Raw genomic sequence first — 22,549 nt, 5'->3', positions numbered from 1 at the left:
CACACTGCTAGGTGCCGTGTCCACAGGTGCGGGGGACACACAGGTGAGGAAGGAGCGGGCAGAGGGCAGGCTTCTGGAAGGGCTGCAGCCACCCTGATTATGCCCTGCAGTGGAGGTGAGGTCGCAGGGGTGGGGCAAGAAGTTAAGCGTAAGTTAGTATTCCTTTGCTGACCTTTGCCCATGTTAGAAACCTTAGTCCACCTGAATTACAGGCAGACCTGGCTGTATCGTGCCTGACAATTATTGCTTTTTCCCGAAGTGCAGGTCATTGGCAGCCCCGTGTCTCACAATCTAGGGGCACTATTTTTCCTCCAGCGTCTGCTCACTCTGTGTCTCTGTGTCCCATTTGGGTAATTCTCACAGTACTTCAATCTTTTTCATTATTATTATATTTGTTATGATGGTCTGTGCTCAGGGGACCTTGATGTGACTATTGTGACTCACTGAAGGCTCAGATGATGGTTAGCATTTTTCAGCAATAAATTATTTTTAAACTAAGGTTTATATGTTATTTTTTAGGACATAATGCTATTGCACACTTAATATACTACAGTATAGCATAAAGATAATGTTATATGCACCGGGGAACCCAGAATGTCCCGTGGCTCACTTTATTGCAATATTCTCTTTATTGCAATGGTCTGGAACCGAACCCCAGTTTCTCCGGGGTCTGCCTGGACTTCCCTGAACTTCCATCTCTGTCAATTATCCCAGACGCAACACTGGTTTGTGGAAAACCCTGTCACAGGTCTCCCTCCTCCCTCTTCTGTAAGACATCCAGGGCTTCCCTGGTGGGTCAGTGGTAAAGAATTGCCTGTCAGTGCAGGAGAGATGGGTTTGATCCCTGGTCTGGGAAGATCCCACATGCCACAGAGCAACTAAGCCCGTGCGCCCCAACTACTAAGCTTGTGCTCTAGAGCCTGGGGGCCCCAACTTCTGAAGCCCATGAGCCCTAGTGTCGTTGCTTCATAACAAGAGGAAGCCATTGCAATGAGAAGCCCGCACACCACAAAGAGAGAGTAACCCTCGCTTGCCACAACCAGGGAAAAGCCCACGCAGCAATCAAGACCCAGCACAGCCAAAAATAAAGAAATAAACTAGTTAAAAGAAAAAGAGACCCAGAAAGACACTAAGACAGCCATGTGCAGCTTCACTTTGAACCCACCAGACAAGAAAGGAGACAGACAGCCCTACTCTACAAAAGGTTCACGTTACTTTAAATCAATTGACACCAAAAGGAAGGCGAACTTGTTTTAAAAGTTACTGAGAAATCCTAGAATTTTAATGAGATGCTTCTTTTCTCTTTGATGTTAATACTTAAAAGACGCACAACACCCCAAACCTCTGGGGACGAGGGAGAGTGACTGAACTCAATTAGCTTTAACTGGGAAGCAGAGCAGGAGCGCTCTTTGCGGCCTCGGGGCCCGCGTTCCTAGTGGACCCCAAGCTCTGAACTTACCGCAGGCCTGGGCCGAGTCCCGCAGGCACTGACAGCAGGCGCGGGGCGCAGGGGCGCCGAGCCGGGGTCTGTCGAAACAGGACAGCTCAGAGCCGTTGCACCGCAGGTCCTGGGCCCTCAGGGACCCTGTGGAGGCCGAGAACTCGGTCAGCGAGACAAGTTCCCCAGGGGAAGCCCGGGAACACCACAGCGCGACCAGAACCACCCCGGCTTCTGCAGCTTGGGAGGAAAGGACAGCTGCGGTTCACATTTAAAAATACTTCTTACAAAAAGGCAGAGAAACAAAACAATTGGTCAAGAAAGCTCGAGATGGGGGGCCCTTGTGTTGCCAGAACTTAGAATGCACTGTGTTTCTGTGGAGGGTGGGGGCGGCCCTGCCTCCTCAGGCCCCGGTGAAGTGATGCCGCCCCTCGGCCGCACCCTCGGCGCCTCCCCTGGGAGGCCTAGTTGCACGTGTTCTCTGTCCCCGTGGCCGCAGCCTGACGCTCCTCTCAGGTCCTCCCTGGACACTCAGAGGACAGTGATGATGATCAACACCCTTGGGCAGGATGCCAAGACACAGCAAGCGCTCAGGACTTACAGCTCGGCTTCTTCTCCATGAACTGCCGCTTACAGTAGATGACGCAGAGGACGAGCAGGGCCAGCAGCACGGTGGCCAGGGCGCTGCAGATGACGGCCGCCAGGGCCGTGTCCCGCGGGCTGGAGGCCGTGGACGGGATCCTCACCAGGTTGACCTTGCTGGTACCTGAAAACCACGGGGACAGAATTCTCACATCACCACCACCCAGGAGACTCGGACGCGCACACTGCACGCGGGGTCCCCTGCAGAGGCCTTCGTGCAACATCGGGGTGAGGAGGGAAGGTGTGCGAGGCGGCTCACACACTCCCTCCACCCGGGACATGGCTGGAATATCGCACTTCCACCTGCAGCTCTCCTTTGTTTCCACAGCAGCAACCACGTGCCACCCCGACACACACGTCCTCAGGCCCACCGGACCAAACCGTCTGCCAGACGGGGGTCTGTCACTGTGTTCTGTCTCCCCGGCACCCAGCAGCGTAGGGCACAGAGCAAGCACTTAATATTCTGCAAATTGGAATCAGTTTTAAGCAGGCTGAACTGAGGTGTGCTCTGGAAGGCAACTTTTGGGGCAAACAAGGAACTGGATTATTTACAACCTCACCGTGGGCCCCCGTGTTTTGAGACAGTGAACATTCTTATTATTACTTTATTTTAACACTGTTGCTGTTACAGTACTGAACAACACCTACGGTTTGGAGAAAAAAAACCCTAACACCACCATGACCTCACACTGGCAACACACCTCCGTCTGGACGGAGCCCGTTTTGAGGGCCTGTTCGCCCGCACAACTGCCGCTGACCGTGATGGACTCGGCAGCTCTAGAGACACCGGGCTGCTACCAGCATCTGAGCTGCGAGGCACTAAAGCCCACCTGGAACACCTGGGGCTTTCGCCCTGTCCCTGGCCACACAGGAGCACCCCATCCCAACCCCTAAAGTCTCCACTGTGGCCAGGTTTCCTCTGGCCACGACCCCCGAGGCCAGAGCCACAGAGAAACATCAGGGTCGAGTTACTGAACCATAAAAACACGACAGCCGGAACAAGAACAAGAATGGTCACTGGGGATGTTGAGTCCTGGTGTATCCGGGCTCCATGACTCTGGGCCACCCTGATACACGTTTCCCATTGTTCCTGGGAAAGGCACAAATACCATATGGCTCGGACCTGGATGAATAAGAATTATAATCCAATCATACCTTTTACAGGATATTTGTTGGTAAACATGTTTAATACTCATAAAAATATTGCTTCCAGTTATGCAGACATAATGTCATAATCAAACAGCACGCATTAGATGTTCACCACACAGCAAGTTACAAAGATCATACCTCGGACCTGATAGAGATGAAACCTAAATCCGAAACAGCCTCTATAAGCGGGCATATCCACGCGAGGATGTATGAACATAAACAAACACAGCTGTGTAAACAGTGACAAATAAACACATGAATAGAAATTTATGTCTAACGCAAGTAAAAGTGTGGGCTACAATGAATGGTAAGTAACTTGGGAAACTTGAGTATTGCTTATTGCAACCAAACTGTGAGGTTGATTCATGTTTGTGAGAAAATGGTGTACTTCAGAGTGAGACTGGGCCCTGTAGCTTAAATTTTCCATCAAGTAACCAAGCTCCAGTCAACACTAGGCTTTGGCCAATCTGTCATCAGAATGAGACAGCTTGAGAACTAGACCCTAGCCTTCAGATTCTCTCTGGGGCACCACCTGTCCAGTTGTTGTTCAGTCACTAAGTCGTGTCCGACTCTGTGACCCCATGGACTGCAATGCACCGGGCCTCCCAGTCCTCCACTATCTCCTGGAGTTTGCTCAAACTCATGTCCATTGTGAATTAACCAAAGAAGCCAGAAAAGTCGGCCAGGCTCCTCTGTCCACGGGATTCTCCAGGCAAGAATACTGGAGTGGGCTGCCGTGCCCTCCTCCAGGGGATCCTCCCAAATCAGGGATCGAACCCTCATCTCTAACATCTTCTGCACTGGCAGGCAGGTTCCTTACTACTGGCGCCACCTGGGAAGCCCAGAGTCAGACACGACTAAACAATTTGAGCACTCCCTAAAACCACACAGGGGGATAGAAAAAATGACGAGACCATTTAGAGATCTGCTAACAACAGGAGACCTTGAATATTTTTGGTAGAAAGTCATCCAAATTACCATCAACGTTATCACAGAGACCACACAATGGATACCTGCAGAGGACTGGCCCCATGTTGCCCACCTTCAAAATGTCATGACAATCCTCTACAGCAAGGGTCTTACAGATGAAGATGTCTCTACAAATCTAGAAACGGGTTTTCACTTAACCATCAGGTGGTTGAATCAAGATTTAGGCCTGATCTGTCCAACTCTAAAATATATGTTCTTAAAAAAAAATTATGCTATATTCCTCCCAACATTCCAACAGTATTGTTTAGAGAAAACAAAGCAAAACAAAACAAGAGTGTGAAGGGCTATTATTCAGATTTTGTACAGACCAGTAAATTCTAGTTAATTAGCTAACATATACAATGCAACTTGACCTAATTTAAAACACAAACAGAGCTTCACAAGTCCAATCTCTCTTACCCCCAAGATTAAAGAGGCTATTGGGTTTTATCACAGTGAAAAATAACATATGACTCTTTAAATTTATTTTTTAAACATTCTTGTTAAGGTCTATATAGTATAACTAGATGAGTATTAAACAGACTAGGGAAGGCTATGAACTGTCATATATGAACTAATTATGCTTTCTGTCTGGGCTTCCATGTTTAAGATTTCACTAACACCTGGTGTTTTCATCAGAGAGTTCACAGAAGAAAATAAAACATCAGGTTGCATGCTATGTGACATGGAAGCTCCACCATAATCGGACACGTGGGCATTTCCACTTGCTGATGGCTGTGTTTTGTCATGAGTAATTCAAGTGACAATTAGTTCTGGAAGATAAACAGACATTCTCTAATAATTTTCAGTAACATATTTATCTTTGACTTTCATATTTTTTTTCAAGTAAACAACAAATCAATTCATTATTTTCTGTGCTCTTTCATCACCACCACCACCAAAAAAACTCATGTTGAGTAACTGTGTAACGAGACCAAAACGTGATGGATCGATTTCTAGCTATGTTTTTTAATTAAAAAATATACTTAAAAGGGCATTTTTCAATCTTAACTGAGGCAAGGATACAGGCCTGGAGTGTAAGCTTTATCTTGTTCATCCAAACTGGTTAAACAAAAATATCTACTGTAACACTCAACATATGAATTCCAGATGTACCACAGAATAGTCTGCCAATAAACAAAAGAGCTGGACTTTTTAAAGTCCATTTTATACCAAGCTCTCTGACACTGGATGTAATGTCATGTAAAAGAATGAGTCTTAATTATTTTACTTATTTTTCATTTTAAACTTTGGTCTTTGAACAATGTGGTTTGTTTTTCAATACTGATAATAAACATTATTTGAAAATGAGTGCTTTCTTTTGCACAGGAAAAAAAAAGATTTTAAACTGGATTGATTTTTTCATTGTGGTGAAATATACATAACATTACTTTACTAGCATGTGAGATGAGTGCAATTGTGCGGTAGTTTGAGCATTCTTTGTCATTGCCTTTCTTTGGGATTGGAATGAAAACTGACCTTTTCCAGTCCTGTGGCCACTGCTGAGTTTTCCAAATTTGCTGGCATATTGAGTGCAGCACTTTCACAGCATTATCCTTCAGGATTTGAAATAGCTCAACTGGAATTCCATCACCTCCACTAACTTTGTTCATAGTGATGTTTTCTAAGGCCCACTTGACTTCACATTCCAGGATGTCTGGCTCTAGGTGAGTGATCACACCATCGTAATTATCTTGGTCGTGAAGATCTTTTTTGTACAATTGCACTCATCTCACACGCTAGTAAAGTAATGCTCAAATTTATCCAAGCTGGGCTTCAGCAATACGTGAACTTCCAGATGTTCAAGCTGGTTTTAGAAAAGGCAGAGGAACCAGAGATCAAATTGCCAACATCCGTTGGATCATCAAAAAAGCAGGAGAGTTCCAAAAACCCATCTATTTCTGCTTTATTGACTATGCCAAAGCCTTTGACTGTGGATCACAATACACTGTGGAAAATTCTGAAAGAGATGGGAATACCAGACCACCTGACCTGCCTCTTGAGAAACCTATATGCATGTCAGGAAGCAACAGTTGGAACTGGACATGGAACAACAGACTGGTTCCAAATAGGAAAAGGAGTACGTCAAGGCTGTATATTGTCACCCTGCTTATTTAACTTCTATGCAGAGTACATCATGAGAAATGCTGGGCTGGAAGAAGCACAAGCTGGGAGAAATATCAATAACCTCAGATATGCAGATGACACCACCCTTATGGCAGAAAGTGAAGAGGAACTAAAAAGCCTCTTGGTGAAAGTGAAAGAGGAGAGTGAAAAACTCGGCTTAAAGCTCAACATTTAGAAAACGAAGATCATGGCATCTGGTCCCATCACTTCATGGGAAATAGATGGGGAAACAGTGGAAACAGTGTCAGACTTTTATATTTTGGGGCTCCAAAATCAGTGCAGATGGTGACTGCAGCCATGAAATTAAAAGACACTTACTCCTTGGAAGAAAAGTTATGACCAACCTAGATAGCATATTCAAAAGCAGAGACATTACTTTGCCAACAACAGTCCGTCTAGTCAAGGCTATGGTTTTTCCAGTGGTCATGTATGGATGTGAGAGTTGGACTGTGAAGAAGGCTGACGCCGAAGAATTGATGCGTTTGAACTGTGGTGTTGGAGAAGATTCTTGAGAGTCCCTTGGACTGCAAGGAGATCTAACCAGTCCATTCTGAAAGAGATCAACCCTGGGATTTCTTTGGAGGGAATGATGCTGAAGCTGAAACTCCAGTACTTTGGCCACCTCATGAGAAGAGTTGACTCATTGGAAAAGACTCTGATGCTGGGAGGGATTGGAGGCAGGAGGAGAAGGGGATGACTGAGGATGAGATGGCTGGATGGCATCACTGACTCGAAGGACGTGAGTCTGACTGAACTCTGGGAGTTGGTGATGGACAGGGAGGCCTGGCGTGCTGCGATTCATGGGGTCAAAAAGAGTCGGACACGACTGAGCAACTGAACTGACTGAACTGATAGATAAGATAAAATTTACCCTTAGTGACACTGAGCACATTCACAATGTTATATAACCACCACCACTAGGGTGGAAACCCCCGACCCATGAAGCAGTCACGCCACATCCCCTATTTCTCCACCACCACATCCTGGCAAGCACTCATTTGCTTTGTGTCTGAATTTGCCTATTCTGGATATTTCCTGCAAAAGGAACCATAAAAATATTACAGGACTTTCTGTGTCTGTCTTCTTTGACTTGGCAGAAAGTTTTCGAGGTCATCTATGTCAGCATGCAACAGAACTTCATTCCTTTTTATGACTGAATAACATCCCATTGGATGAGTGGACCATGTTTTGTTTATTTGTTCATCAGATGGTGGACATCTGAGTTGTCTCCACCTTTTGGCTACTGTGAACAATGTTGCTGTGAACATTCATGTTCCGTCTTTCTCCATACACTTTTCAACGTTTCACAAAGATACACACAATGGCTCCACATGCTATCAAAAGGTATACATTAGTGTTCTTTCACTAAGGCATTATGTTAATCAGTCACTCACATACTTAATGTTATAACACTAGAGCATCACGTTAATAAATCAGGGGGGAAGAAACACAATTCCTGAGCAAACCAAGAGAAGAGTGGAGGGAGACAGTGCCGGAGGAGCTAGTCAGGATCGGTACTTGTAGGAATTTAACCCATAGTGAGGAGCTTGCGTTCTATTCTAAGAATAATAGGAAGTACTCAACAACTGCAGAATGTATATTCTTCTTTAAAAAGACTCAAATCATACAAAGTCTCTTTTCCAACCACAGATGAATTAAACTAGAAATCAGTAACAGAAGGAAAACTGGGAAGTTCAAAGATATGCAGAAGATAAATAATCTACTCTTATATAACCAATGGGTCAAAGAAGAAATCACAAAGGAAATTAGAAAACACTTTGAAATGAATGAGAATAAAAAACAAAATATAAAAACTTATGGGATACAGCAAGAGCAGCGTTTAGAGGGAAACTTAGAGCAGTAAATGTCTATGCTACAAAAGATCTAAAATCGACAACCTAATGTTTAACTTGATTACATTACAAAAATAAGGGTAAACTAAGCCAAAAGCTAGCAGATGGAAGGAAATGATAAAGACTAGCACAGAGACAGATAAATAGAGAAAAACAACAGAGAGAAGCAATAAAACCGAAAGCTGGTTCTTTGAAAAGATCAACAAAATTGACGAAACTTAGATTGACAAAGGAGAAAAGGGAGAAGACTCAAGTAAGTAAAATCAGAAATGAAGGCACAGACATTGCGCTGGACTTTACAGAAATGAAAAGGTTATAAGAGAACACTACCACAAACTGGATATCTAGGTAAAAAAGACATTCTTAGAAATACACAAGCCAATGAAACTGACACAGAAGAGATAGAAAATCAGAATAGACCACAACAAAGAGATGGACTCAGTCATTAAAAACCTCCTGACAAAGGGAAGCCCAGAACCAGATGCCTTCATGTGAATTCTGCCAAATATTTAAAGAAAAATTAATACCAATCCTTCTCAAACTCTTGTAAAAAATGAAGAGGAAAGAATCCATCCTAACTCATTCTATGAGGCTAATATTATCCTGATACCAAAGCCAGAAAAAGACACTATAAGGGGAGAAAACGACAGACCAAGATTTCTGACAAGTACAGATTTAAAAACTCTCAACAAAACATACCTTATAAAAGTCAGTGCATATTCAAGGATTATACATCACAGCCAAGTGGGATTCATTCCAGGAAGGCAATGATGATGTATCATACCAAAATCAATGTAACCCATGACAAGGAAAAATGAAAGGGACAAAAAAACCACACTAATTGCCTCAATTACGCTTAGAAAGGGGCTTCCCTGGTGGCTCAGAAGGTAAAGAATCCACCTGTGCAAGAAGACTTGGGCTCAGTCCCTGGGTCGAGAAGATCCCCTGTAGAAGGAAATGGCAACCCACTCCAGGATTCTTGCCTGGAGAATCCCATGGACAGAGGAGCCTGGCGGGCTACAGTCTATGGTGTCACAAAGAGTCGGACATGACTGAGCAGCTAAACAACAATGGGCCCACAGGGGAACAACAGTACTTAAAAAGCACTTGACAAAACCCAATGTCCTTTTAAAATACAAGCGCTCAACACACTAGTAGGCATCCTTGCCAGTGCCTGCCCTGAGCCAGCAGTTCTCCGCACACCCAGCGAGACGTGCCATGTGCCTTTGGGGCAGGTGTGGGCAGAGTGGTGGTGGGCAGGCTTGGACTGGGCTGCTGCTGCAGGTGTTGCTCCCACCCAGGCAGATTTGTTCCAATCAGACAACTCTGAGAACTCTTAGGTCCTCCTCCCAGGACACCACGGCTGCCCCCAGTTCCTCCACCACCACCCCGAGGCCAGTGGCAGCGGTCTGCAGTCAACAGCCGGTCTCCTGGGGATCTTCTCCTCCCTTCTGCATCTCTGCTGTTAGGAGACTCAGGCCAGGAATCATCGCCGCTCCCCATCCTGTAAATCCAACCCAAATGGCATCTAGACGCCCAGTGTGGTGAGGATGAAGCAGGTCCTTACTGAATCTGCTAGTTTCACACCTTACATTACTGACACAGAGATGTTGGGGATCCCAAGTTTGACTGGCTTGAAGAGCATGATGTATACCAATATAAAATGTGCTAGAGTGGCATGTACAAGATGAAGACAGGCAACTTTCAAAGTTACGTAAGATATGATTCCTCTTGTTGTTGTTCTTCAGTCGCTAAGTCGTGTCTGACTCTGCAACCCCATGGACTGCAGCACACCAGGCTTCCTTGTCCTCCACTATCTCCTGGAGTTGACTCAAGTTCATGTCCCATTGAGTCAGTGATGCTATCCAACCATCTCATCCTCTGCCGGCTTTCTCCTTTTGCCTTCAGTCTTTCCCAGCATCAGGTCTTTTCTGATAAGCTGGCTCTTTGCATCAGTGGCCAAAATATTAGCACCTCAGCTTCAGCACCTCAGTCCTTCCAATGAATGTTCAGGGTTGATTCCTTTTAGGATTGACTGGTTTGATCTCCTTGCAGTCCAAGGGACTCTCCAGAGTCTTCTTCTCTTAAATGTACCTTAATCAGTATGGACATTCTAAACTCTACCTTAAAAATGAGAAAACATAGGGTAAAATCTTTGTGACCTTGGATTTGGCAATGGTTCCTTAAATATGGGCTTCCCTGGTGGCTCAGACAGTAAAGAATCTGCCTGCAGTGTGGGAGAATGGGGTTCCATTCCTGGGTTGGGACTTCCCCTGGAGAAGGGAATGGCAACCACCTTGGTATTCTTGCCTGGAGGATCCCCATGAACAGATGAGCCTGGTGGGTTACAGTCTGTGGGGTCGCAAAGAGTCCAACATGACTGAGCAACTAACACTTTCACACAACTGAAAATCAGAGAAACAAACCATCTGATTAAAATGAAACTAAAATGTGATTTTCAAATACAATATCACTGAGTAAAATAAGAGGAGCAAAGCTCAACGGGAGTTTACAACAAAACAGTAATCAAGATATAAGCAAGATTTTGTTCATCAGAAGCAAGATTATCTAAATTAAGAAAGCCTCATTTTTCAAATGAATGGTAGAAGGATTATATGAGGATTTGTATCTTTTTCTTTTTTAAAAAGGAATCATTCTGACCTTACTTTTGAGGTTTCACCCAAACTATTCAACTTAATGTCTCTGTTTACCAGAATCTGAGCCTGGTAAGGTCTGGCCAGACCACCTTCTTACAATTTTATCTGGGGCAGCCAGTTGTGTGCAAGTAAAACCATAAGTTCATTGTGTCAGGCTGCTTTTCAAACATGCTCTGAGTGCTGAGTTTCCAAGCTAATGCCCTAAACTGTTTTTTTTTTTTTTAATTTATTTTCCTTTTTGAACTTAAGAGCATACCAAAAACAGTACAGCTAGGCAAACATTTTTTCCTTTGTTGAGCAATGCTGTAACATCTGTTTATAAACACAGAACTTCTGAGCTTGATTCCTTCTTTCAAGTTCCCTCTCGGGCACTGCCCCAGTTACTAGTCCTTTCATGATTTAAACTCAAGTGAATCAAGGCAGAACCCCGAGGCGGCCTCCACTCTGCTTTCTTTTAATACTAATACAGATGATTCATAAATACAGTTCTATTATAAGCAGAGCCGGCTTCTGAGAAGTAAACTTTTGTGTCTCTGCTTCCCAGTTGCTCAAGTTGGGTGAATCACCGAGGATAAATGAAGCACCACGCAAAAGCCGCAAGGCTACGGAACCAAAGAAACCCAGGGTACCTCACGATGTCAGGATGGGTCCCTGATTATGAGACTAGGGGATGGTGGCTCCCCAGGTGACTGAGAGCGGAAGACCCTGGTGGAGGACCTCTGAGCCCTCACTCCATCTCCCATTCTGCCTCCATCAGTTTCTGTTTCCCTCTGGGCTGCCTGCCCACCGCTGCCCTATTGCTATTCTCAGCCTTTACCATGCGTGTTGGGAGGAAACCATGAAAACATGCAAACTGTTCTTCTTGAAGCTGAAGAGGGGGAGGGTGGTGGACATAATTCTATTCACTCTTAAATTGAAAGCATACATGTCCTTCACATTTTTGTCTATTCTCACAATCTTATACACAGAGTCTTTCTTTTGTAAGTGCAAGTCCTCATGTGGCTTAATCATATCCTATTCTTTCTGACCCCATGGACTGTAGCCCGCTAGGTGTCTCTGTCCATGGGATTTCCCAGGCAAGAATACTGGAGTGGATTGCCATTTTCTTCTCCAGGGGATCTTCCCAACCCAGGGACTGAACCCATGTCTCCTATATTGGCAGGCAAGTTCTCTACTGCTGTGCCACATGGGAAGCAATTTAGATTATTAATAAATATTACCCTGTATTATGAGACATTAAAAAAGATATGATTATAGCCAATACTCCAAAATGGTTCCAATTATTCCATTATTATCTTTTGAATTAAAGACAGAAAGTCCAAATCTTGCAATGAAAACACTAGTGATATGAATCAAAGCCCTTTATTGCCTTCTGGAAAGCTTTTATGAAAACATTTTTTCCTGAATTCCTTACCCTAGAAGAGGTATGTGTTTAGAAAAGCAGAAACTTCTTTAAACCACACGCCCATTAGTTGTTATCTCCAACTTTATCTCTGCTCTTAGAAAATCTTAACTAAAGTCAGTGGTCAGTCAGTTTAATCACTCAGTCATGTCTGACTCTTTGCAACCCCATGGACTGCAGCATGCCAGGCTTCCCTGTCCATCACCAACTCACACAGCTTACTCAAACTCACGTCCATCAAGTTGGTGATGCCATCCAACCATCTCATCCTCTGTCATCCCCTTCTCCTCCTGCCTTCAATCTTTCCCAGCATCAGGGTCTTTTCCAATGAGTCAGTTCTTCCCATCAGGTGGCCAAAGTATTGGAGTTTCAGCTTCAGCATTGGTCCTTCCAATGAATATTCAGGACTGATTTCCTTGAGGATTGACAGGTTGGATCTTCTTGCAATCCAAGGGACTCTCAAGAGTCTTCTGCAACACCACAGTTCAAAAAGCATCAATTCTTTGGTGCTCAGTTTTGTTTATAGTCTAACTCTCATATCCATACATACATGACTACTGGAAAAACCATAGCTTTGACTAGATGGACTTTTGTCAGCAAAGTAATGTCTCTGCTTTTTAATATGCTGTCTAGGTTGGTCATAACTTTTCTTCCAAGGAGCAAGCATCTTTTAATTTCATGGCTGCAGTCACCATCTGCATTGATTTTGGAGCCCCCCAAAACAGTCTGTCACTGTTTCCACTGTTTCCCCATCTATTTGCCATGAAGTGATTGGACCAAATGCCAAAATAAGGTAATTGATTGTTAAGAGTTTGGAAGCGACAGAATGTTATTACCAATCAAAGGATTAAAGATAAGAATGCAATATCAGTATTTTGATTACACAGGAAAGCAATTGCTTATGATTAGGTCTCCTGAGACTTCCCTGGTGACTCAGACGGCAAAGAATCTGTCTGCAATGGGGGAGACCTGGGTTCAGTCCCTGGGTAGGGAAGATCCCCTGGAGAAGGGAATGGCAACCCACTCCAGTATTCTTGACTGGAGAATTTCACTGACAGAGGAGCCTGGTGGACCACAGTTCATAGGGTCAAAAAAAGCTTTGGACACGACTGAGCGACTGGCACACTTGAGCAGACCTCCTGAAGGCGGGGCAGAAGACAGTGGCAGTGGCCCTTTGGATAAGTTAACATGCAGAATGACAAGCAACTAGCAGAGCCTCGTGGTAATTGGCCCGTATGTGGAGAGCTCATGCATGCTGTGTTTACATGAACCTGATTCTACTGAGTGAAAATTAAAATAGCAAACGTACAGCTTTTTCTCCTGGGCAGCCTGTCAGGGGCTGTTGCTTGAACTGGAAGCACTGTAGGCTGATGAATGTTAGCACTTTGCTGCTGAAGGACCAGAGCTCAAATTTAAAAAGGACAGGCAGAAGCCTCCCTCCACTGGCCCAAGTGCGGCCTGTGGACATCTGGGGTCTTTATCCTTTTTTCTTCCCTCTTTTCCTGGCTCTAAAATATACTGTAAAGTGCTGCACACTCTTGGTTAAGAGCTTTGCTGTCAGCACTCTGGGTTTGAATCTTGGCTCAGCCACTTACCAGCTGTGTCACCAACCAGCAAATGATGACTTCAGTTTCCTTATCAGTAAAGCCAGGAAATAAAAGTATCTACCTAAAGGTCTGTGAGACCTGAAGGAAGTGATGCATACACAGAGGGTCATCTTGGTTCCTCCCACAGTGAACTTCCTGAGTTAGCCATCCTTTCTCCTATTATTATTCAGAATCAGACATTATATTCTAATTGTTGTTATGGCAGAATCTGGATGGTCTCTTAAACCAAGTGAAATCACCTATGTAGCAGGCAGGCCGCTGAGCACCCTGATGGGATAGCCTGTGTCCTCATCACAGTGTTCTGGAGGGCAGGAAAGTGCACAGTGAAGACAAACCAACAGAATTCTCCCCAGAAGTTCAAGTTCATGTCTTACAAAAGACACAGCTGCCACTACTTTTAGCTAAGTGTCTCAAAGGGTTCCTCCCGCCATACGATTGCCCAAAGTAACATTAAGCAATGTTGCATAAGAATAAGCAACCACGAGCAAAATAAGTCAACCCCTTGGAATATTGTGAATAAAATGGTAAAGCTATTACTAAGAAGAGCTTGTAGGAAAAAACTTCAGGCAAAACAAAAATATTAATGGTCAGGCACAAAGACAGCTTGGAGAATACAGAGCAGGAGGGACATGGCAGACAAGCCATAGGACCTGTACTCGCTGCTCCTTAAAGACACTGGTGGGGAATTCTGAGTAAATGAGACTCCAGGCAAGAGCCACAACTGACTATGATGTTTGTCCAAGATTTCTAAGTCTTCCTCAAAGGCTTTTATTAAATAGTGTTTGTACAGGTTTGGGGGTGAATAAATGAAAATAGTATGCTTCTTTCTCTTTTAGCTTCTTGAACACGAAGACCATGGTTTGGACTTATTACCTACATGTGCGTGCATGCATGCTAAGTTACTTCAGTCATGTCTGGCTCTTTGTGACCCTATTGACTATAACCCGCCAGGCTCCTCTGTCCATGGGGATTCTCCAGGCAAGAATACTGGAGTGGGTTGCCATGCCCTCCTCCAGGGGGTCTTCCCAATCCAGAGACTGAACCCAGGTCTCCCACCTTGAAGGCAGATTCTTTACCTACTGAGCTACCAGGGAAGTCCAAGAATACTGGAGTGGGTAGTCTATCCCTTCTCCAGGGGATCTTCCCAACCCAGGAATTGAACTGGGGTCTCCTGGATTGCAGGAGGATTCTGTACCAGCTTAGCTACCAGGGAAGCCCCATTACCAACTTAGTGATAGATAAATACAAATAGACATTAAGCATAAATAGTGTCATAAATTTAAATTACATACAAAAGGGGGCATTGAGAGAAGACCAGGTCAGTTCAGTTCAGTTGCTCAGTTGCATCTGACTCTTTGTGACCCCATGGACTGCAGGATGCCAGGCCTCACTGTCCATCACCAACTCCTGGAGCTCGAGTTGATGATGCCATCCAACCATGTCATCCTCTGTCATCCCCTTCTCTTCCCACCTTCAATCTTTCCCAGCATCAGGGTCTTTTCCAATGAGTTAGTTCTTCACATCAGGTGGCCAAAGTATCAGTCCTTCCAATGAATATTCAGGACTGATTTCCTTGAGGATTGACTGGTTTGATCTCCTTGCAGTCCAAGGGACTCTCAAGAGTCTTCTCCAACACCACAGTTCAAAAGCATCAATTCTTCAGTGCTCAGTTTTCTTTACAGTCCAACTCTCACATGACTGGGAAAACCATAGCTTTGACTAGATGGACCTTTGTTGGCAAAATAATATCTCTGCTTTTGAATATGCTGTCTAGGTTGGTCATAGCTTTTCTTTCAAGGAGCAAGTGTCTTTTAATTTCATGGCTGTAGTCACCATCTACAGTGATTTTAGAGCCCAAGAAAATAAAGTCTCTCACTGTTTCCATTGTTTCCCCATCTATTTGCCATGAAGTGATGGGACCCGATGTCATGATCTTAGTTTTTTGAATGTTGAGGTTTAAGCCAACTTTTTCACTCTCCTCTTACACTTTCATCAAGAGGCTCTTTAGTTCTTTTTTGCTTTATGCCATAAGGGTGGTGTCATCTGCATATCTGAGGTTATGGATATTTCTCCCGGCAATCTTGATTCCAGCTTGTGCTTCATCCAGCCCGGTATTTCCCATGATATACTCTGCATATAAGTTAAATAAGCAGGGTGACAATATACAGCCTTGACGTACTCCTTTCCCAATTTGGAACTAGTCTGTTGTTCCATGTCCAGTTCTAACTGTTGCTTCTTGACCTGCATACAGATTTCTCAGGAGGCAGGTAAGGTGGTCTTGTATTCCCATCTCTTTTTAAGAATTTCCCACAGTTTGTTGTGATGCACACAGTCCAAGGTTTTGGCATAGTCATTAAAGCAGAAGTAGATGTTCTTCTGGAACTCTCTTGCTTTTTTTGATGATCCAGTGGATATTGGCAATTTGAACTCTGGTTCCTGTGCTTTTTCCAAATCCAGCTGAACATCTGGAAGTTCATGGTTCACATGCTATTAAAGCCTGGCTTGGAAAATTTTGAGCATTCTTTTGCTAGCATGTGAGATGAGTTCAATTACATGGTAGTTTGAGCATTCTTTGGCATTGCCTTTCTTTGGAATTGGAATGAAAACAGACCTTTTCCAATCCTGTGGCCACTGCTGAGTTTTCCAAATTTGCTGGCATATTGAGTGCAGCACTTTTGCAGCATCATCTTTTAGGATTTGAAATAGCTCAACTAGAATTCCATCACCTCCACTAGCTTTGTTTGTAGTGATGCTTCCTAAGGCCCACTTGACTTCACATTCCAGGATGCCTGGCTCTAGGTGAGTGATCACACCATCATGGTTACCTGGGTCATGAAGATCTTTTTTGTATAGTTCTTCTGTGTATTCTTGCCACCTCTCTTTAATATCTTTTCTGTCCTTTATTGTGCCCATCTTTGCCTGAAATGTTCCCTTAGTATCTTTAACTTTCTTGAAGAGATCTCTAGTCTTTCCCATTCTACTGTTTTCCTCTATTTCTTTGAATTGATCACTGAGGAAGGCTTTCTTCTCTCTCCTTGCTATTCTTTGGACCTCGGCATTCAAATGGCTAAATCTTTCCATTTCTCCTTTGCCTTTAACTTCTGTTCTTTTCTCAGCTATTTGTAAGGCTATTTGATAGAAGGTAATTAATAGAAATGACTGTCTGAAAACTACTTTTTCATGTATATATTTGCCTGATTCTGCTACCAATATTTATATGGTCAGCCTCACTGTGAAATTACAGCAGAAAAAAAGGCCAGTTCCATGAATGTGTGATAACTGTCTTTGTGGACAAGGAAATTTGACTTAATTCATTCCTGAGGGTGGATGGTGATGCTCAATGTGCATCTTCAAAGCCATGGGTCTCAGCGTGGGAAGAGAGACCCTCCTATCTGAGAAGAAGAGAGGTGAAGGAGAGATAGAGAAGAGGAAGCAGGCTGGACCACCACCCGGCCAGCACAGCATTTACAACCAGAAAGACACTGACTGACGGGGAAGTGCCCCCAATGTCAGGGATGTTTCATCTTAACGTGTGACCTTTTACCTGAGTGTCACTTTCACTTCTACCTGGGGACACTTCAGGGTCAGGAAGCTGGTGATGTGTGTGTTTACAATAAGTTGACGGTGTGAATTTACAGAGGAATGTGGCAGGCTCACATTCTCACCAATACAGCTATACAACAACTACCATCTCTGACTTCAATCAAAACCTGCATGGTTGCAAACACTGATTTTAAAAAATCGAGCAGAAGTCACCAAGTCTCTCCTGAGTGTATGCAGACAAGGGCTTGGTTCCCCATCCAACTGAGGCTGCATTTCCACTGTAAACCTCGTCCAACTACGTAAACGAGCCCCTATAGTGTTTGAACAGAATCCTGGGCAGCCGACCGCCTTCCTCCTGAGAGTGGGGCACCACCAAGCATCCCACCACTCCATCTGCCACCAGCTGCGTGCTCGCCCATGAGAACACCTCCGAGATGTCTAGTGAGCTGACTGGCTCTCAGCCACCTAACAACTAGCACGGTATCCGCCAGCGGCGATCTGTTTTGTTTCAAGGTGTGAAGCGACAGTACTTTGTCTTTCAGTGGCCAGAAAATCATGATTTTAGGATGTCCCTTCTCATCCAGCAGGGTGTACACTGCATTGAGAGCCGTCTTTCCAGATCCCCAGGTCTCTATCCTCTTCTCGCACCAGCCTCCACTTGGTTCCCACTCACCTGCTCCCCACAGACCCCGCCTGCTGCTGGAATCGGTCCCTCGGGGCTGCTCTGTTTGTAGCGGTGGCTGCTGTGGACTGAAAGCCACCAGCTTTCACTGTTGCTGGCCAAGAGCCCGGAGGGGGAAGGGGCGCACAGCCCACCCTGGTGGGCTCACCAAGCCCTGGTGCGGTGCTGGCCGGAGGGGCGAGAAGCAGCTGGGAAGCGAGCTGCGTCTCTGCCAGGCCTGCGTCCCTGCACGTGCCGGCCACGGATGCTCATGCCGCTGTCCACGACTGCTACCAACGGGAGTGAAAAAGCTTTCCTGCTTTTCGTTTCTTTAAATTTGGTTTATGGGTGCGTGCATGCTAAGTCACTCCAGTCGTGTCTGACTCTTTGCAACACTTTGGACAGTAGCCCGCCAGGCTCCTCTGTCCATGGGATTCTCCAGGCAAGAATACTGGAGTGGGTTGCCATGCCCTCCTCCAGGGGATCTTCCCGGCTTGGGGATCGAACCTGTCTGTCTCACTGTCTCCTGCACTGGCAGGCCAGTTCTTTACCACGAGCGCCACCTGGGAAGCTCAGGTTTGCTTTGGATCTCATTTGTTAGTACAAAACTTCAACGCTTCTATCCAGAAAATGAAAATTAACCATATTCATAAGGCACTGAACTGAACAGCTGTATTTTTTTCTCAGCAGGACAAAAGAAAATTATAGATGGACAAGACAAAGAGTCTTCTATACTTTAAGATGTGTGTGTCCTTGGGTGTGCCAACAGAAATGCAATGATAAAACCAAACAAAAACAGGATTCAAGGGCCCTCGGCGGCCCAGCGATGGGCCTGGAGCAAGTGTGACAGGAGGTCGGGCAGGCAAAGGGGTCAGCAGGGGTGTTAAGACAGGGGCTGAGATGACGGAAAGGGGCCTCAGGCTTCCCACAGGTAGAATGGCATCCCGGGAGGCCTGGGGGTGGAAAGGACTTGGAAGGCTGAGGTCAGGGGGAGCGTCCTGAAGCCCAAGCCCAGCGAGCAGAAATAGCCCTGGGCAGGAAAGTCCTGGCAGGGGACCTGTTCCCAGCTGGGCTGCAGGTCCCAGATGCTGAGACTCAGTAAATGACTTAACTGAACTTGGTTTCTGCTCTTCTTCATCTTGCTTCCAGACTACTTGGCCTGGAGATCTATTCCCTGCCAGAAGTGAGCCAGATATGATCATGCAGGTCTTTATGGCAAACAGAAAGAAGAAAGGGCAGAGCAGGTGATTGCCACAGGTGAGCGGCTGGAGGGGCAGGGAGGTGAACCCCAGGCCAGCACTGCCCACTGTTCAACCACAGGGTCGACTGATGACTTCCACCGCTTGTGCAGTTCAGAGAAAGTCTGTGACATGACACCCAGAGCAAGCTCATCACTTTACGTTTGGCAGTGAGTGAATTAGAAATAACTGTCTGGTATTTTAATTATGATAAATGTCATAATTAATACTGAAAAAATCATAAGCCATAAAATGGCAGCAGCTTGTCTATAGCATTTCTCTGTAGATATGATAAAAAGATTTTTTTTTCCTGCTTTCAAGGATGTTTTTCTTCTTTTTATTATCCCCCAGTCCCAGAAGGTCTCACTGTGTTTATTTGACTGATGGAACAATGAAGCTTTGAAACCTCCACACCAAGAAACAGAAAAGACACCATAAAAGAAACACATTATTACGGCCTCGACCATCTGTGCTGAAGGATACACAGGCTCAAAAATAGTTTTGCCTCAACTGGGACTAACGGATGGGGTTGCCATCTGGGAGCTGGAACAAAGACAGGAGACTTGGGCCCCTGCCCTCCTTGTTCCCGAACAGGACTCCGCTTAACCCCTGCAGTGCCAGGCTGCACTGGGGGCCCTGAACTCCATATTCCCTTGGAGGGAACCTTGTCATTCAAGCTCATCCACAGGGAAGGCAGCATCCAGCTTGGCATGCTTAAACCTAAGGACTCTGGCTCCTGGAATCATCAGCTTCCCTGATATTAGTAGAGTGGATAATTCCTATTTACCTCACTGCAGTACTGTGAAATGATTCTAAGATGATAAAACTCAAGTTACTTCGACCCATTAACTTCTTACTAAGAAAAGAAAACTGTGTATGTCTCTGCCCAGTTTAGCATGGTGGGGTGAGGCTGAAGAGAAAAACCTGGACGTAAACAGTGTTTCTTGCCATCCCTGCCAGCAGAATCGACCTTGCTCTTAATTTATTCATCATCTTACAGCTGACAGAACTTCTGGTGAAGAACCCAAGTCTGGGTTAGGTCAGAAAGAGCCCATATGTCTTGAGGTTTGGAAGGTGGTGCATAGTTAGGACTTCAACCAAGATTTTACTTCCTCTTTTACAATTGTGAGAATCCGGAGTTCGATCCCTGGGTTGGGAAGATCCCCTGGAGGAGGTCATGGCAACCCACTCCCGTGTTCTTGCCTGGAGAACCCCATGGACAGAGGAGCCTGGTGGGCTACAGTCCACGGGGTCGTGATGAGTCAGACAGGACTGAGCACACAGGTGCTCAGGGCTTCTTCCCTGATGGTCCAGCGGTTAAGAATCTGCCTGCCAATGCAGGGGACATAGGTTTGATTCCTGGTCCAGAAAGACCCCACAATCCACGGTGCAGCTAAGTCCATGTGTCACAACTACTGAAGCCCTCTTGCCCTATAGCCCGTGTTCCACAACGAGAGAAGCCACCACAATGAGAAGCCCACGCATCTCAGCTAGAGAGTAGCCCCTGTTTGCTGCAACTAGAGACAGCCCACGCAGCAGTGAAGACGCAGCACAACCAAAACTGGATAAGTAAATCAGAGAAACAGGTAAAATTAATTTTAAAAACTGTGAGAATCTTCGGAGAAGGCAATGACACCCCACTCCAGTACTCTTGCTTGGAAAATCCCATGGATGGAGGAGCCTGGGAGGCTGCGGTCCATGGGGTCGCTAAGAGTTGGACACGACTGAGCAACTTCACTTTCACTTTTCACTTTCATGCATTGGAGAAGGAAATGGCAACCCACTCCAGTATTCTTGCTTGGAGAATCCCAGGGGCAGGGGAGCCTGGTGGGCTGATGTCTATGGGGTCGCACAGAGTAGGACATGACTGTAATGACTTAGCAGCAGTAGCAGTGAGAATCTTCAACTGATTCATGAAAAACTGGGACACAGACCACCTAAATAACTTGTCTGGCAGTTAAGGATTGGGACAAGGACTCAAAAGCAAGCTCCCGTAGAGACTGGCTGGCATTAATTTGGAGATGATAGGGTAAGACAGTTATGTCCTTTCAGTGCTAACGAGCATTAGAAGTCAGAGAGAAACTTCCTGCATCTTATTCTTCAGATCAGAATCTGGGGGACTCTCAAGAGTCTTCTCCAACGCCATAATTCAAAAGCATCGATTCTTCAGCGCTCAGCTTTGTGTATGGTCTAACTCTTTTCCAGGTAGGATGACTCCGCTTCAAGTATCATTTGGACTTCTTTCTTACGTTTAAAATTAAACCGCCCTCGCTCCTGGTCCTGGAGCTGGCCTGGAGAAGTGGGGCTGACTGCGGGTCCAGGCTTGCCTCTCTGCTGTGGCCGCTTCTTGGCGGTGACGTGGGGCTGGTGCAGGCTGAGAGAAGCACATGGAGGGTGGTTGCCTCCAGGACTCAAGGCCCGCTTGCTGCTTTAAACTCTCCTGGGGCTCTCCTCTTCTTTCCCTCCTCAAAGTGATGCTCCTCCAATGATGTTCCTGGTCAAGAGCTGGTGTGCAAAGGGGCTGGATACACACCCAGGTTTAGAGACAAAAGGACCCCCTCCATGGGTGCAGCTACGCTTATTCCATTTGCCCTTGGGATGTGGCCCCAAGAGGACAGAGCTCACACACCTCCTCCTGAGGACAGATGCTCGGCTCTGAGGGATGGAGTTGTTGCTAAGCTGAACCTCTGACAGTCTCTGCATTGGGTCTGGCGTGCACCGTGAGGTCGCTTTACGCCACACTTTTTTATTTTAAGCATTTAATGGGTACACACACAAATCACTGCTCTCTTTGCAAAAGTCCATGACTTAATGAAACAGGCCTGCCGGATTTTATGTTTTTAAAATAAACTGTACTTAATCTAACACTCATTTAATTTAGTGATGGCCTTTAACAAACCACAACCTGTTTCTCGGTGAGTAAATATTTAAACCAGCTCATTGACTTTAAATGTCTAAAGGAGACTGCAGAGAAACGCCAAGGAGTTGGATTTACAGCCGACTGGGTAATGATCAGCCGCTCCTGTTCTCAAGGGGCCGGATCAAAGCCTTCTGCACCTCCAGTTCAGGACACCCCTGCCTCCAGACTGAGCCCAGCAGATGAGCTCTTGAAGCATCTCCAGGGTCGGGGGACATGGTCCAGGGACCCGGGGACAGCACTCAGATTGTTCTTTGCTTTTCTTCTCCTTATGTGGGACCATGGCTGACAAACATTTGGCCATTTTATACTGGGAGAAAAGCACGCATGTAGAGCACGTGAGTCT

The 22,549-nt window shown here is 45.5% G+C and overlaps 1 protein-coding gene across 5 annotated transcripts in view; it reads right to left on the bottom strand.

Moving 5' to 3' along the window:
• Window positions 1-22,549, bottom strand: part of TNFRSF19 (TNF receptor superfamily member 19) — a 96,452-nt gene that overhangs the window by 7,975 nt on the left and 65,928 nt on the right. For all 5 annotated transcript variants that reach the window (XM_018056557.1, XM_013968223.2, XM_005687562.3 and 2 more), the window contains 2 exons: window positions 2,040-2,204; window positions 1,460-1,585 (listed from right to left, as the gene is read on the bottom strand). In XM_018056557.1, the coding sequence (XP_017912046.1) occupies window positions 1,460-1,585; window positions 2,040-2,204 (291 nt within the window). The remainder of the gene's footprint in view (window positions 1-1,459; window positions 1,586-2,039; window positions 2,205-22,549) is intronic.

Source organism: Capra hircus, chromosome 12 (assembly GCF_001704415.2).
Source record: "Capra hircus breed San Clemente chromosome 12, ASM170441v1, whole genome shotgun sequence".
NCBI lineage: Eukaryota > Metazoa > Chordata > Mammalia > Artiodactyla > Bovidae > Capra > Capra hircus.
Note: the sequence above shows the minus strand (reverse complement) of the source record. Positions and strands in the feature narration are given on the sequence as shown.